Here is a 14,357-nt window from a genome sequence, read left to right as displayed (position 1 = left end):
TATTTTAAGTTAAGAGAGTGTGTGTATCTTGTGCTGAGTATAAGGCTCTCAGTTTTTTTACGTAGTCAATATGCATAGGTTTGGACCTAACTTAAAAATGTTAGTATTTTTAGAATCCATTTTGAGAACAGAATAGTAATGCTTAGCGTCAGAAGTATTATTGTAAATACTAACCTCTTTTTTATGCTGACATCAAATCACCACCGTAAATTATATTTTAAAATAAATTCCAGATTGCAAAAAAAAAGTATTATTTACTTATTTTAAAATGAACTTTAAAATAAAAATAATAATTTTATATTTTTTAGGGATTAAAGTAACAAAGTATTTCACAAATTCTATTTTATCGTTTAAAAATAATCAAGTTAAAATTTTTTAAGAACAAATAATACAGTTTTTTTTAAAAGATAAAAAATCAGAACACTGCCATAAAAATACAAAATGTATCCCCGTTATAGAATTTGAAATGTGTAACAGTGAAGTATCATTTCCCGCACAATGCTGATTTGGCCTCCGTCCCAAACTCTTCTGTAAACCAAACGCGCTAAAATGGAGCCTCCTAAGAACAACGCCCAAAGCGAAGACGAAACCACCGTCGCGTTGAAGAAGAAGAGGTTGCGGCGCGTGAGCTTCGCCGACAACGAAATCACTTCCGTCCACGTATTCCGCCGTGACGACGATTCCTCTTCTCCCTCCGAAGCCCCTTCCGATCCCTCCATCGTAGGGTTTTTCCGCGACCTCGCCTCCGACAGCGACGACGACGACAAAGAACAGCCGCAACTTCACGAGGAAGCGGAAGACGGAAACTCCTTCCTTCGCCCAATTGGCTCTCCTTATTCCGGCGACAACAGCACCGCAGACGAAGGCGACGGTGCGCTCAGATTCTTTCCTTTTTCTTTCGCGGAATTTTCTTACTCTCTCCGTAGTTTATTATTAATTTGTTGCTCATGATGTGCGCAGACGACGATGACGACTTTCGAGGTCCAGTGTCCGCGCATTTCATCAGGCCGGAGCGGTTGTCGGACTCTGGCGTTTCGGACGACGTGACGATGGACTCGACGGCGTTCTCGATGCATTACAGGAGTCTCGCTCGGTCGGACTCCGGCGACATCAAGACGCGCCAGTTCGACGTCACGACGCCGAACTCTCACTCTCGAGGAAGTTACATGGAGCTCACGGAGCCGAAGTGGTGTGGAGTGGTGCTCGACGCAAATAGCGCAGGCAAAGACTCCAATGACATGAGCATCGAGGGAGAGCAACAGAGGGGCTCTGAATACGACATTCTACCCTCTCCTGCGTTTGATGCTGCAATATTGGTTCAGGGAGCACCTAATGACTCACCGCAACGCAGCTTGGAAGGTTCGGTTGCCTCTCCTCCATTTACTCAATCCCACCAGATACAACCTTCTGATTCTGCAATCGAGGTGACCATTAATTGTTTGTTTTAATTGGCATTTATAGTTTAGGAGTTCTTTTTCATTCCCGTCGAATCAGGGATTAATCTCTCGGGTGTTTTACAGACACCAAATGATGGACATCCCTTTCTTGCTTGAGCTATGAGCCACTAATTGAATAAAGTAAGGTGAAGAAACAAATTAAAGTAAATAAAACAAGTGTTTCATAAGTTAACGTTAGCATATACATGAACTAAAAAAAGTTTTTTTAGATATATCAGCTTATGTGTAAGCTAATTTTATTTGATGGTAATTTTTTTCTTATAAAAATGTTTATGAATATTTTTGTTCAAATTAATCAAGAGTATGCGGTGTCACTTTTTTGTGTGTAGGTTGTATGCATTTGATTTGATTAATAGTATCAAGTTGTAGGTGTGCATGGTTTATTTGTGATGACACTTTAGTGGTTATCCTTATACCTCCTATTGCAACTATTGGGTTACGTGCAGGATTAATTCATATTTGTCCGTTGTTTTCTTTTTCTAGGAAATTAAGGAGTCTGCTAAAGATGCAATTGATTTGTCAGTTTGTAGACAACTGGACTTCGAGAATGCTAATAGAGAAACATCACTGAGGGTGGGTGAACACAAAGGAATGGTGTTGGATTCAGATTGTAAGTCTGATAAAGTAGACCGAAATCCAATATATGAGTCTACGCCGTTGTTGTTGTCTGGAAGAAAACAATCATTTACGAGGTCTCCTGTTTCATCCGCACATGCTGGAAACATAACTCCACGTTTAGAGCAATCTGCTTTACATGGTCCAGAGGTAAGTGTCGCACATCGTGCAACTTCTTCTTCTTCTTCTGCACGTAGCAGCATTTCAAAGATGGTTACTATTGAACCTCCTGCCATGTCGAGTCTCAAGAAAGGAATGGACGTATTGAAAGCTAGATTATCAAAATACACTCCTGGATTTCCTTTGTCAAATGAAAAAAATCAAGAATACAAGCAAGATGAAAGTCGCCAAATTCCTTTAGGGGAAAAACTGTTTAGTTTAACTCCAAGTAGTAACACGTATAAAGGTTTGGGTTATAGTAATGATCGAAGAATTCCGTCTTTAAAAAGTATTTCCAAGTTAAGTCAAAATGAAGAGACTGTGGACACCAAAATGGCTGAGGGAGACTTAAATTCAATTTCAGCTTCTCCCTCACAGTTGACTCATTTAATGAAGGTGGGAGATGTGGACCTGGCAGATAGCTCAGGGAAAGATGAAATTCTAGTCCCAAGTTTTTCTATCCAACAAGTAACACCTCAGTTGTGCTCACCACAAGACGTGTCTCCCAAGTGTACTGTTGATGGTCATGGTCCTGATAACAACCACCATTCAGTACTCAATGTAGCTCAGAGCCCTCTTACCAAATCTGGTATTGGGATTTCTTCTGGGAAGAAAAGGAAAGGTGTCCAAATGCTCAGAAATGGAGACAAAATAGATAAAATAGGGAGGATTGACAGAACACCAGAGGCTCATTCAAATGGGAGTGGTGATATAGAGTTAGTTTTGGAGCAAACAGGTTCTACGAGAAGGGAAAGAGGGATGCTTGGAAATCAGACTTCGAATGATGGGGATCTAGTACGGTTACTGTTTTATGTTGTGTTGTATATAGTTTCAATTGGTTAGATGGGACACTGAGCTTTTCACAATTACCTTGCAGTTTCTTAAAAATTTCTTAGACAGAACAACTCACCTTCTACCTCCTTCAGTTGATAAGCTAAATTTGAGACTGGTATGTTCTAATTTGTGGATGTAGACTTAGAAAATGATAGTATTCAACTGAAAATATGGATATTGTTGCTTACTCTTTAGTTTTGATTGTTCACTTAAACATCTCATAACTATTTATATGAATAATGCTTTAAGCCCGTCAATATTTAGATTGGCAGGTTGGAAGATATTTTGGTTGATCTGCAGAAAGTTAAGAAGACAGAGATTGTTTGTTCTGAAATTCAATCTCAGGTCTGTTAGATTAGATAATGAAATTTAATATACTTTTTTCGGTTTATTATAACGTAGCAAACTTACATTTTACAGTAATTAGAACATGTTACTTCTTCTAAATTACTCACATGACATGACATGGTTCTTGTTTTTTCCCCAGCATAAAATAACCGATCCTTTAAACATTCACAGAGACAAGAGGTATGCTTATGCTGTCTGACTAAGTAATAACATATCTGTATGGTTATGGAACTGTTTTGAATATGATCGCTTGGTGATGTGAACTTGGAGTAATCTTTTGCAGAGTTGCTGAAACAAGAATATTGCTGCATAGTATAGCATACGAGAAGGCAAAATTACAATTATTGCATATTAAGCATGACAAATTACTGGTACTCTATCTTACTTGAAAACATGTTAGTATTTAGCATTGCCCACAGTTGGTGATATGAACTGCCGTTGTAAACAGGAAAAGGGACAACAGGTTAGTACTGGGCTTCAAGAGTGTGAGATGATAAAATTAAACTTCATCCCATCATTTAAACGTGGGGCAGTGGACACTCAAGCGAATTATAGTTTTTCCAAGGGAAAATCTCAGGTATAATTGTTTGTCTGAAGTATTTATTTAAATTGGGAATGAGGTTGATGGAGGAGAAATGCAACTGTATAGTTTTTTTGTGGGAAGGCTCCTCAAATTACCTGAAAGAAATTCAAGTGAGAACTATTCTGTTTGAGGGCGTTTCTCTGAAGGAGATTTTGTTGGGCTTAGGCTTATGCTAGTGGTTTGGACTTTGTACTTAAAAATGCTGTGCAAAAATGATATAACGAGTTGGGATGTGATGTTGTCCACAAGACAAAGTACTAAATCTTTATCTACACTAATGCTAGACAAACTAAATAAGGAAATTGCATGTAAATCGCATTTAAGTTTGTGGGGTGATTATAAATATTTAATGGCCTGTTTGGATGAGCTTCTTTAGAAGTGCTTTTAAGAGAGAGAAATATGAAGAAAGAAACGAAATTAATTTCTCCACAAGTTCAAATTAGCGCAAACACAAGTTAAAAATAGAAGTTTGGAGAATTTTAAAGAAGCTCTATCAGAGAGATCTACAAGTTAGCTAATGTATAAACTAATTTTAACTTGTGGAGAAGTCAATTTCATGTTTTTCTTCTTATTGTTCTTTCTTGGTAGTCCTTATGAAACAGATTCTAATTATTTTTCCCTAAGATCACCTTTTGAAAAACAAAAGTTCCACTATTTCCTGAAATATGTTGATCCAATGCAATTTCACAATTTAGCAATTAAATATTTATGAAAGAATAGTAAAGATAGAGAAAGGATCACACAATCCTTTTATACTGGTTCACTCAATTTTTGAAAGCTACACCCAGTCTCTTTGCATTAATCTCCTCTGTTTTTTAAGCTGTCAAACTTTAATATGTAACCTAACTTTCACTGTTGTGTTGTAAATAGGTAGAGATGTCTTTAAGTTTTTTTAGCATCGGTCTTAAAAGCTAAATTTTGAACTTCAAATCAAACCAAACTCTCTACAGAGTTTGGTTACTAACTTTGCATATTTAACATTTCTCCTCCTTTTGGTTCTGGGAGAAACCAATCTTCAAGACCTGTAACTTTTGTTTCTTGCTTGTTTCAAAGACTTGTTATCCTCTTCTTTATATGTAACAAAATGTAAATGATTTCTATTACAAATGGTGTATGGTCAGAACATTATAACAATTTATGCTTAAGTTTTGATATTTTAAATATACAACCATCATTAACCTTGCAATAATCAATAATGATAAACCAATTCTGTTCTGATTAACCAATATTCTGTAGAATGCATGATATATTTTCATTTTCATTTGTTCCAAACTCTTGTTTATAGTTTGATGGTGTAACTTGATCATGAAAGGATCAACCTGTTGTGCTGTTACATTGCATTTCAATTGGCAATATTTTATTGTTCAATGCTAGGTTTCTTGCAAAAAGGTATTGGAAAAGAAGCAAGAACTTGAATCTTTGGAGTCAAAAGCAAAATCCTTAAGTGAATTCTTACGGAGTCACTGCAAGATGGAAGGAGACCAAAGCTTTACTGACACTGTGAAAGCTGTTTCTGGTTATTTGCGGAAGAGAATGCCTTGCAAGTCTATACGCCAGAATTTGAAGGTCTTGTGACTTCAAATATAGTTCTGTCCTCATACCAGATATAGTATATATATATATATATATATATATATATATATATATATATATATATATATATATATATATATATATATATAAATTATTTGTTTTTTTTTTAATAATGCTAAACATCCTTTTTCTTCCATTTTTTTGTTTCCCAGTTGTGGGAAATTGAAGATTTTGAGCGCAAGGATGATTGTCACAAAGTTTGTCTCAACTATTGTGGTTATGTAACCCAAAGGTTTGTTAATTTTGCTCCACTTCTTTCTGTGGTTGAAGCTGAAGTGTATCTTTTATGATATGACTAAATATGAAAGTTCCAACTATTTTGATGGAATGCAGGGTCACTGTAAATACTGGTCAATCTAGCATAATAACATCAACTAGTTTGAATGATGTGAATATTGGGAAGGTAATTTAATTAACAATTATTCTGTTTTATTACAACATTCAATATTCATACCTTTTTCTTTTTCTAATATGGTGTGTCTATTTTTCAGACCTTCCCAAACTTGGAATCTTTTTCTGCATTTGTGTTTGTCTTAAATCCACATTCCACTAAGAAGTCCACTCTCTCAAGCAGTATGGCACGAGAAATACAGGTAGATATTTTATTTCTTATGAATATGATAATTTACTTTTAGCAAGTTATTGTTATTTTTTATTTCATATTTTCTTGGATCATAGATAAGCACTTGATCATGGACCAAGAAACTTAAAACAGTGCTGTGGATCATGTATAAGCCATTGTATTGTTGACTGAGCCACAATTTAAAATGGAATGGCCTTGTATAATAGTTGTTGGTGGAGAGGCCCTTCTTGAGAGCGCCAAAGTTCACCCATGTTTCAATGGTCTACATGAGTCGCTTTAACCGTTGGGCTGAAATATCTTGAGGCCCAATTGGTGCATCGACCTCAAATTCTACCAGCTTTCCACTCTTGATTAATTTCATAGTCAATTTAGCATTACTTGTGACTATAGGGCCCAATTCTTTCAACCACTGAAAGCTTAACACAATATCAGCCCCACTAATAGGTAAGACATGTAGATGTACTTCAAATTCATGATTCTGAATTACAACTTTCACTGCTTGACATAGTTGGTTACAATCAATTTGATAGGATATGTAATGTATTAGACAGTTTGTAGACAGTTTCTAGATAGTTTGGCAAAAATAAAACATAGAAGTTAGTATGAAATGGTTAGGGATAGTTAGGAGGAGTTTAAACAGCAGTTAGGGGAAGTTTTAATTAGTAGTTAGGCAGTTTTTGTCTTTTAAGAAGGTGGGTGTTCTAGTTCTGGTTGTTGAGTGTTTTATTTCTGAACAGGGACTAGGAAATGCTTTCCCTTGGATGTTGTTGAATGTTTTCTGTATTTTTCATTCAATAAACGGCTGCCTTACAGTGAGGTTTCTTGTCTCTGTTTGTGATTGTTTATTTTGAGATAGAATTTAGGTTTCTTGTCACCAAGAAACCTAGCAAATTGGTCCAACCTGCTGGATCAAGAAGGAGGGAAAGCATGAAGCTTCAATACTTTGGAGAGGGGGACCAGCGAACTAGAAAAGGTGAGGGCATGGCGTCAAGAGATGAGAAAAAGTTTCCAAAAATTGGAAGAAATAATACAGGAATGTAATAGGATTCTGGATGTCCAGATTCAAAAAAGGGACTCTAATAGAAGGGAGAAATCTCTTGACAGAGCAAGAAAGGGAGGGAGAGAGGAACTTCTTCATGACATCAAGAAAGCCAAGAAACTCTCCATTGGGAGAAGAAAAGAGAAAAGGATATCAATGAAGAGGAAGGTGGAGACCAAGACTGTGATGGGAATTTTGTGACTCTTGCTTCTCAGAATGAAGTGCAAAAGCTGCTGGTTTTAGTGGGGATAGTGTGGTAGGTCTTGGTGAATATGTCAAAATAGTGAAGGAGGGTGAAGACAGAGGAAAGAAGGCCAAATGTAGTGGGAACATTGTAACCATTACTTCTGGGAGTAAAGTAAAAGATGAGGCTGTTTTGAGTGTAGATGGTTCAAAGGTAGTTGGTGTTGGGACAAAAAATGTTTTTGAAGTCGAGAACGTCACAGTAATAGCAGAAGTACACCTAACCATCAATAACATTTGAAAAAGGCAGTCAAGGGGTTCAAAACCTGGCAAAAGAAATCTCAGAACCTTTCTTGGGAAGATCTTGCAACACCTCAACTAAGGATAGTTGAAGGAACAAGGGAAACATGTTATTTGAGAGTTTGGCAGCAGTAACACAGATTGACAGTGTGGAAATTTTACATGAGAGGATGGCAGTAGTAACAAGGACTGGGAGGGGGGAAAAGTCATCCAAGAATTCAAGATATTGGTGTCTCTAGTAAACCCAACATCAGAAAACCAATTGGGGGAGTATTTCTTGACAAAGTGGCGGGCCCTATGCAAAAAGAACAAGAAAGTTGGACGATCTCCCTTTTGTCTTAGGTTACTTATCTGTTATGGAAATCGATTGCTAGCAAATTGCAGTAATAAACTTGTTGGTTTTGGAAGCCTAATCCAACGGCTGAAAGGAAGCCTTGAGGCAGTCACATGGAAAGTTTTCGCAACGATTAAGGACCGGTTTTTAGATTACAACCTTGAGGAAAAAGGTTGTTTTGTAGCGGCGAATAATGATAGGATATGTAATGTATTAGACAGTTTGTAGACAGTTTTTAGATAGTTTGGCAAAAATAAAACATAGAAGTTAGTCTGAAGTGGTTAGGGGTAGTTAAGAGGAGTTTAAACAGCAGTTAGGGGAAGTTTTAATTAGTAGTTAGGCAGTTTTTGTCTGAAGGGGTTGTTCTAGTTCTGGTTGCTGAGTGTTTTATTTCTGAACAGGGACTGTCCTGTGTAGAAGGGAATGTTTTCCCTTGGATGTTGTTGAATGTTTTTTGTATTTTTCATTCAATAAACTGCTGCCTTACAGTGAGGTTTCTTGTCTCTGTTTGTGATTGTTTATTTTGAGATAGAATTGAGGTTTCTTGTCACCAGGAAGCCTATCACAATTTTTGTCCCATTTCCTACCATCACCTTTAAAGTTTTTGTAGGTCGAGTAGACAAATGGTGGTACTTGGCTACCCGGTTTTGCTCAAAACTGTGTACTTCCTCCATCCACCAATATAGTAACTAGACTTTTGATATGGCCCACTAAGCATAAGGCTTCAGAAGCAAGTAGCCCAGTAAGGCCATTAAAACTGATCTAGGCTTCCTACGATTCACTGTTTAATAACTCCTTAACCAATTCTAAGAAACAATCACCCATGTCCTCCCCTATGTCCGCTACTAAAAAAGAATCGCCCCTTACTCTTATGTCTTAGGTTGAATTTTTCATCGCAATTATAACAACGACTCATCTCACGAAGAACTAGCATCTCTTCGCGGGTGAGCTTCTTATAATTTGTTTTCGTGGGTGACGGCAATAGAGGGTGAGCTCTGTTTAGCCTTGCATTGATGCTTTCCATCAACCTGTCTTGTAATCTTGCTAGAGTAGCTGCTTGTATCATTGAATGAGGTTGCGACGCCTGGACCTCACAGTCGAATGTCTGGACTCAGCCCGAAAATAAAACTACTCAACAAGAAGGTCGGTGGGAGACCTAGAATGCGATTTGCTAACCTTTCAAACTTGTTAAGATAATCTGAGACTGTACCTTCTGTGTTAGTCTGAAGAGGGCACCTTGAGGATCATCGTAATAAGATGGGGCAAAACAAGTTTCCAATGCTTGCAGCAGACCATGAAATGTAACAACCATGCCATTGCGATGCATCCATTGGTACCAGCTGAGAGCAGGACTCTCCATGTAAAATGATGCTAACTTGATGCAATCAGCCTCGAGAGTGGCATGGTAGTCGAAAAATTGGGATATCTTGAATATTCAGCCCATGGGATCTTGCCCTTGCCCATTAAAGCAAGGAACCTCAAGCTTCATATGGGATGCGAGTCCTGAGTATGAATTGTCTCATATGATGGCTCTAATTTGATCCCATGGTAGCAAGTTGTTGCAATATCATATCCATCTTTGCATTGAGGCTGTCGTGATTGGCACTCAGCTCCATCTGATGTTGCGGTAAACATTGTATGGCCTCTTTCGTTTGATCCGATGCGGTCTTGGATCGGGTATTGTGGTCTGTCATGGCTTGCTCTCAATGAAAGTACCTAATGATAGATAAAAGTTTCCTTGATTCAAGGTCAAGGTCCTCTTAGAAGAAAGAGACAAAGAGAGAGTATTCTCACCTTTAGTGCAAAGGAATATATAACAGAATTACAAACCACAATTATTCGAGTATTCTCACTCCATAACAACCTCTTACAAAAGATCTAAAGATAACACATCATTTCATCAATTTAAATGGTAAAATCAGCTAAATTTAAGGCCGTTTGCTGACTCTTCTAGGTCATTCTTTATTCCTTCCATTGGGCTCTTCAATAACTTCTGCATGGACTGCAGAGTGATGGGCTCTGTTTCTCTGTCAATGTCAAAGTCGTGCAACTTTTCCAGCACTCAGGACAGTTTTGAAAACTTGCACAGATGTGCCAATTTTGTTGCATGAGTGCAAGTTTTGCTGCTTGAGAAATTAACTTGATATAGAATTCCTTGTGAGGTTAGAAATGATTGAAGCTGGGAAGACACATACCCGTGGGTATTAGCGCATAAATTTTAAATACCAAACTAGTAATGAATTTCTCTCGAGAGTCCTTTAAAGGTGGAGAGAATGTCAAAAGGATTTATTATTAAAAAATACCTGGGTTCAGTTAGGAAAAATATCAACGAAAGTGACGAAATAGAAACAAACTAAGGTTGAACATATATGATCCAATAGGCAATGTTTGCTTAATTGACAAGACTGGCGACGTAATTGTAGAGAGAGACTTGGAACCAAAAGGAGGAGTTTATAAGGACTAGGCTGTTCGTGGTACATATGAGCTAGAGTGTTCTTCCTACATCTTAATAGGTTTCAAGTATTAAAATGTAGCAATTGATGAACTACTATTCCAACAACCTGTGTAGCTGACCTGCTATTCGATGCAGATAACAAGCTCACTGCTAAGTAATTTGCTAGATGTGGTTGAAGAGGTTCAATCAGCTCGGATAGAGATTAGAAATTTGGTCGACGCAAAGTTCTATTCTCATTCAGGTAAAGAAGTTTTCCATACTCTGAAATATTACTTCTTTAAATTCAATTCTCATTTCAACCTTGAATTGAGTCCTCCACTGTATACAAAAAGATCTTCCGATATTCATTGATGGTACATTTGCATTTTCATTGAAATTTTTTTTATGAGAAACGGCATTTTCACTTCCATTCAGGCTCCGGTTTTGCAGTTCAGAGGCTTGATTTACAGTTGTCTTTCATTGATTTCCATAGTGGGAGGAAGGTGAAAGCCATATTTGATATAACGTGCTTAAAATGGTAAACTTTTGCTTCCTTTTTGTTTTAATTTTAATTTTAAATTCCATGTCTTGCTGAGAGTTGGTCCTTTCTTGTTCGGAGTTTCATATCCAATCTTCATTCAGATTTTGCATTCATACTTTATATGCATCTGCAAATTTACCCTGGATTGGTTCTCTTCAAAGTCCGTCTGTGAGAAGGAGGGGATAAAACATATTCGCGGGTATCATATAAAATGTAAATTAATAGGCCCTGAATGTCAATATTCACAAACACCATATTGAGGTATTTTGGACCTTTTTCTTAAAATATTTTAAACACATCCAAAATTCAAATTAGAATTTGTCTAGTGTTATTGTTGGACCTACCCCGTAATCACTATCAGGTTATGATCATACTGCCGACAAATCTTAAACCAGTAAGTTCCACGTTTAAAAGGTTTACCTGCATTTTGGATTTTTGTTAGATTCGAATCCTAAATCATAAGAGTTGTGATTGCTATCTTTTTTATTTTTTAGCAGAAATTTAATCTTTGTTTTGATATGACAATGCTCATTGATAAGATTTTATTATTATTATTATTATTATTATTATTATTATTTCTACATTTTTGTTTTTGGTAAAATATGTTGGCATTTGCAATTAAAGACGGCTATTGATTTGAAAAATGGTTACTGAGCAGTGGGGTGTATCCTTCTGGGGTGGTTCCCTCTCAAATATTTGAACCTTCTGGAGCGGAACAGAAGTCCCTGCCTTCATCTCTTGCACATGAAATCAGAACTGCAACAGAGCGTGTGAGAGTTGGATATTCAAGAATTATTAAGCTCTGTAGATGTATTTCCTATGCAGTTCATTCGGGCTTCCTTCAAAACCAGATGATTGGAAATTAGGGTTTACACTTGCGTTCAGCACACGGAAAATTCGTTGTATCACCCTCTGGATAGTGCTGCAATAGGTTAATGCTTTGCCTTGAAGTTGGTTTAGGGTCCGAAATTTGGAGTTCATCACCAGTGATGAAATCGGACATTAAAACCAATGTTTTCATTTTATGATTAAGAATGTTTAATCAAGTCGATGTTTAATCAAGTCTCCTTAAAATAAATCTATAATTCCATCTTTGATTTAGTAACCTTTTTAATTGAGTAAAAAGGACACCATAAGGTAATTTCAGATATTTAATTTTCTGTAATTATCGAGCAATAAGTTTTCTAATTTAATTAAGTTCCAAGATTTTGAGTTTCATTGCTTAATTATTTCATAAGTTGGATAATATGATTGCTGGTTAGTTTATTTATTTTTTATTTGTGTCTGTTCATATTAAATCATGTTATTGTAGAAATTTTGGATGGTAGGATTGTTCTATTTCTTTTGCTGTTGTTAATTTGTTATTATTCATAAAATTTAAGAGACGGTTGTAAGATGTTGATAACGGTGAATTTTTTTTTTGTTTAAAGTAGTAAAACTTATTTTTAATTTTATATTAATTGTAATATTATTTAGTAGTAATATAATTTTTTTGAATATATAATAGATTAAAAAAATTTAACAAATAAAAATATTCAAATTTATGAAGCATTATAGTCTTTTAAATTTCAAAACCAAATTAGGAACTTTAAATAATTTGAGAACCTAATACTTAATGTAATAATTTCATTTACTAAATAATATAATATTGAAATACAAAATAAGATAAAGTGAATATTAAATGTAAAAAGTACTTGAAATATTAAATTTAAGTTGAAATCCTAATCAATTTAAGAACCTGCTCCCTAAGTAATCAATTTATATGTGGAGATGGTTTTCGCGATATTGTTTCTTAAATACTAAAATGTCCAGTAAGTGAATTTATAATTTAGCCATCTTTTGTAAACAAAAGGAAATAAATGCCTCATCTCATGAATTGTCAATTTTTTCTTCTTTTAACTAAAAATTAAATGAAAAAAGAGAGTATTTTATAGAAAGAAAAAAATTTATAAAAATTGTCACTGATATAACTATGAATAATAAAATTTAGATATTAAAACAATATTTCAATTTGTAGATATAAAGGCTGATTTTGTAAGATCTATTTACTCTAAATTTAATTGATTAATTTGTTCATAAAATTGTTTTTTGTTCGAGTTTATAGGTTTTTATAGTTTATTTTAGTCAGTAAGTTTTTTTATTTATTTATTAAAAAGTGGACTTTAAACTTAACTCAATCTCACAAAACTAGTTTGAAAAATGAGGTTTGCATTCACTTATATATTATAAATTGGTTTTATCTCTAATCGATGTGACACTTCCAACATACTCCCTCATGTCGAGGTATCTACATCTTGAGCGTGAGACTAGACAATAATGAGTGGTCCGATACCAAATGAAACAATATGTCTACACAAATCTCGCTAAGATAGGCTCTAACCTAGTTCTGATACCATGTTAAGAAGTGTACTTTAAGCCTAACTCAATCCCACAAAACCGACTTGGAGGTCTGATTCATATTTAGCTAGAGGTTGACCATAATTAAAACGAGGTGGAATATTATATTGAACAATAATAGACTGTGTTTGGTGTGCTGGTGGTCTTACACAGACAAAAATCAATTCCATTATCAGTTTCATCTAAATTAGTATTATCAAAGATAGGATCAGAAGGTACCTTTGAAGAGTCAATCCGAACTTGTGGAGAAGATTGAGCCAATTGGTTACAATCAGAAGACACTATATTTAGGATTGACTCACTTTCTGTAGAATGATCCTCACAAGATATTTATTTTTAGAATATAATTTTACATCTGAGATATCAAACATACTAACATCATGATTATGCACTTCACTTTCATTACCTCCCTGAAGTGGAGAATCGGAGATATAAAATTTATTTGATGGTGAATGGTAAACACGATAACCTTTTTAAGTTGATCCATAAAAAAAACACATTTGATCGCTCATTCTTCAAGTATTGTACGTTGATGTGGGTGTAAGTGAACATATATAACACATACAAAAACATGACGTGGTAAATAAACTATGGGAGGAAGGATACAATGATCAGAAAACACATTGAAAGAATTTCAAAAGTTAAGTACACTTGAAGGGTTCGATTAATTAATTAAATAAACGGCAAAACTCACAACCTCACCCTATAAATGAGATGGGACATTACCATCTATCAAAAGTGACATTGTCACTTCTAATATATGTCTATTTTTCCTCTCAGCCACTCCATTTTAATTGTGGTGAATAAGAACATGTAGTTTGATGCAAGATGCCTTTAAATATCATGAACTCTATTAATTCAGTCTTAAAATATTGCCCTCCATTGTCTGATCGAATAATCATAATAGAGGTGTTAAATTGTGTAATGATTATATGATCGAAGAAACAAACCACATCA

At 35.4% G+C, this 14,357-nt stretch overlaps 1 protein-coding gene across 2 annotated transcripts; it reads left to right on the top strand.

Annotated features, from left to right (window-relative positions):
• Positions 1-464: 464 nt before the first annotated feature.
• On the top strand, positions 465-12,221 carry LOC148192753 (uncharacterized). Of its 2 annotated transcripts, none has more exons than XM_088099110.1 (15): positions 465-871; positions 961-1,424; positions 1,941-3,026; positions 3,109-3,180; positions 3,330-3,410; positions 3,553-3,593; positions 3,697-3,784; positions 3,862-3,990; positions 5,371-5,562; positions 5,742-5,821; positions 5,923-5,992; positions 6,081-6,182; positions 10,619-10,724; positions 10,913-11,000; positions 11,662-12,221. In XM_088099110.1, the coding sequence occupies exons 1-15, from the start codon at positions 550-552 to the stop codon at positions 11,867-11,869; spliced, it is 3,129 nt and encodes a 1,042-aa protein (XP_087955236.1). In that variant the 5' UTR covers positions 465-549; the 3' UTR covers positions 11,870-12,221. The 2 variants fall into 2 exon arrangements, with proteins under 2 accessions (XP_087955236.1, XP_087955235.1); XM_088099109.1 differs by having other exon boundaries at positions 10,898-11,000.
• The last annotated feature ends 2,136 nt before the right edge of the window (positions 12,222-14,357 follow it).

This window comes from Vigna umbellata, chromosome 9, assembly GCF_029865625.1.
Source record: "Vigna umbellata cultivar VRB3 chromosome 9, Vumbellata_1.0, whole genome shotgun sequence".
Classification (NCBI taxonomy): Eukaryota; Viridiplantae; Streptophyta; class Magnoliopsida; order Fabales; family Fabaceae; genus Vigna; species Vigna umbellata.
The sequence above is the reverse complement of the archived record's forward strand: the minus strand, read 5'-3'. Positions and strand labels throughout refer to the sequence as shown.

What these genes read in the sequence shown, in the direction of transcription:
- LOC148192753 (XM_088099109.1), top strand. Translation starts at nt 550, where the DNA reads ATGGAGCCTCCTAAGAACAACGCCCAAAGCGAAGACGAAACCACCGTC. An exon ending in ATAAGCTAAATTTGAGACTG is followed by an intron (nt 3,181 to 3,329) that starts GTATGTTCTAAT and finishes GTCAATATTTAG; the next exon opens with ATTGGCAGGTTGGAAGATAT. An exon ending in AACATTCACAGAGACAAGAG is followed by an intron (nt 3,594 to 3,696) that starts GTATGCTTATGC and finishes AATCTTTTGCAG; the next exon opens with AGTTGCTGAAACAAGAATAT.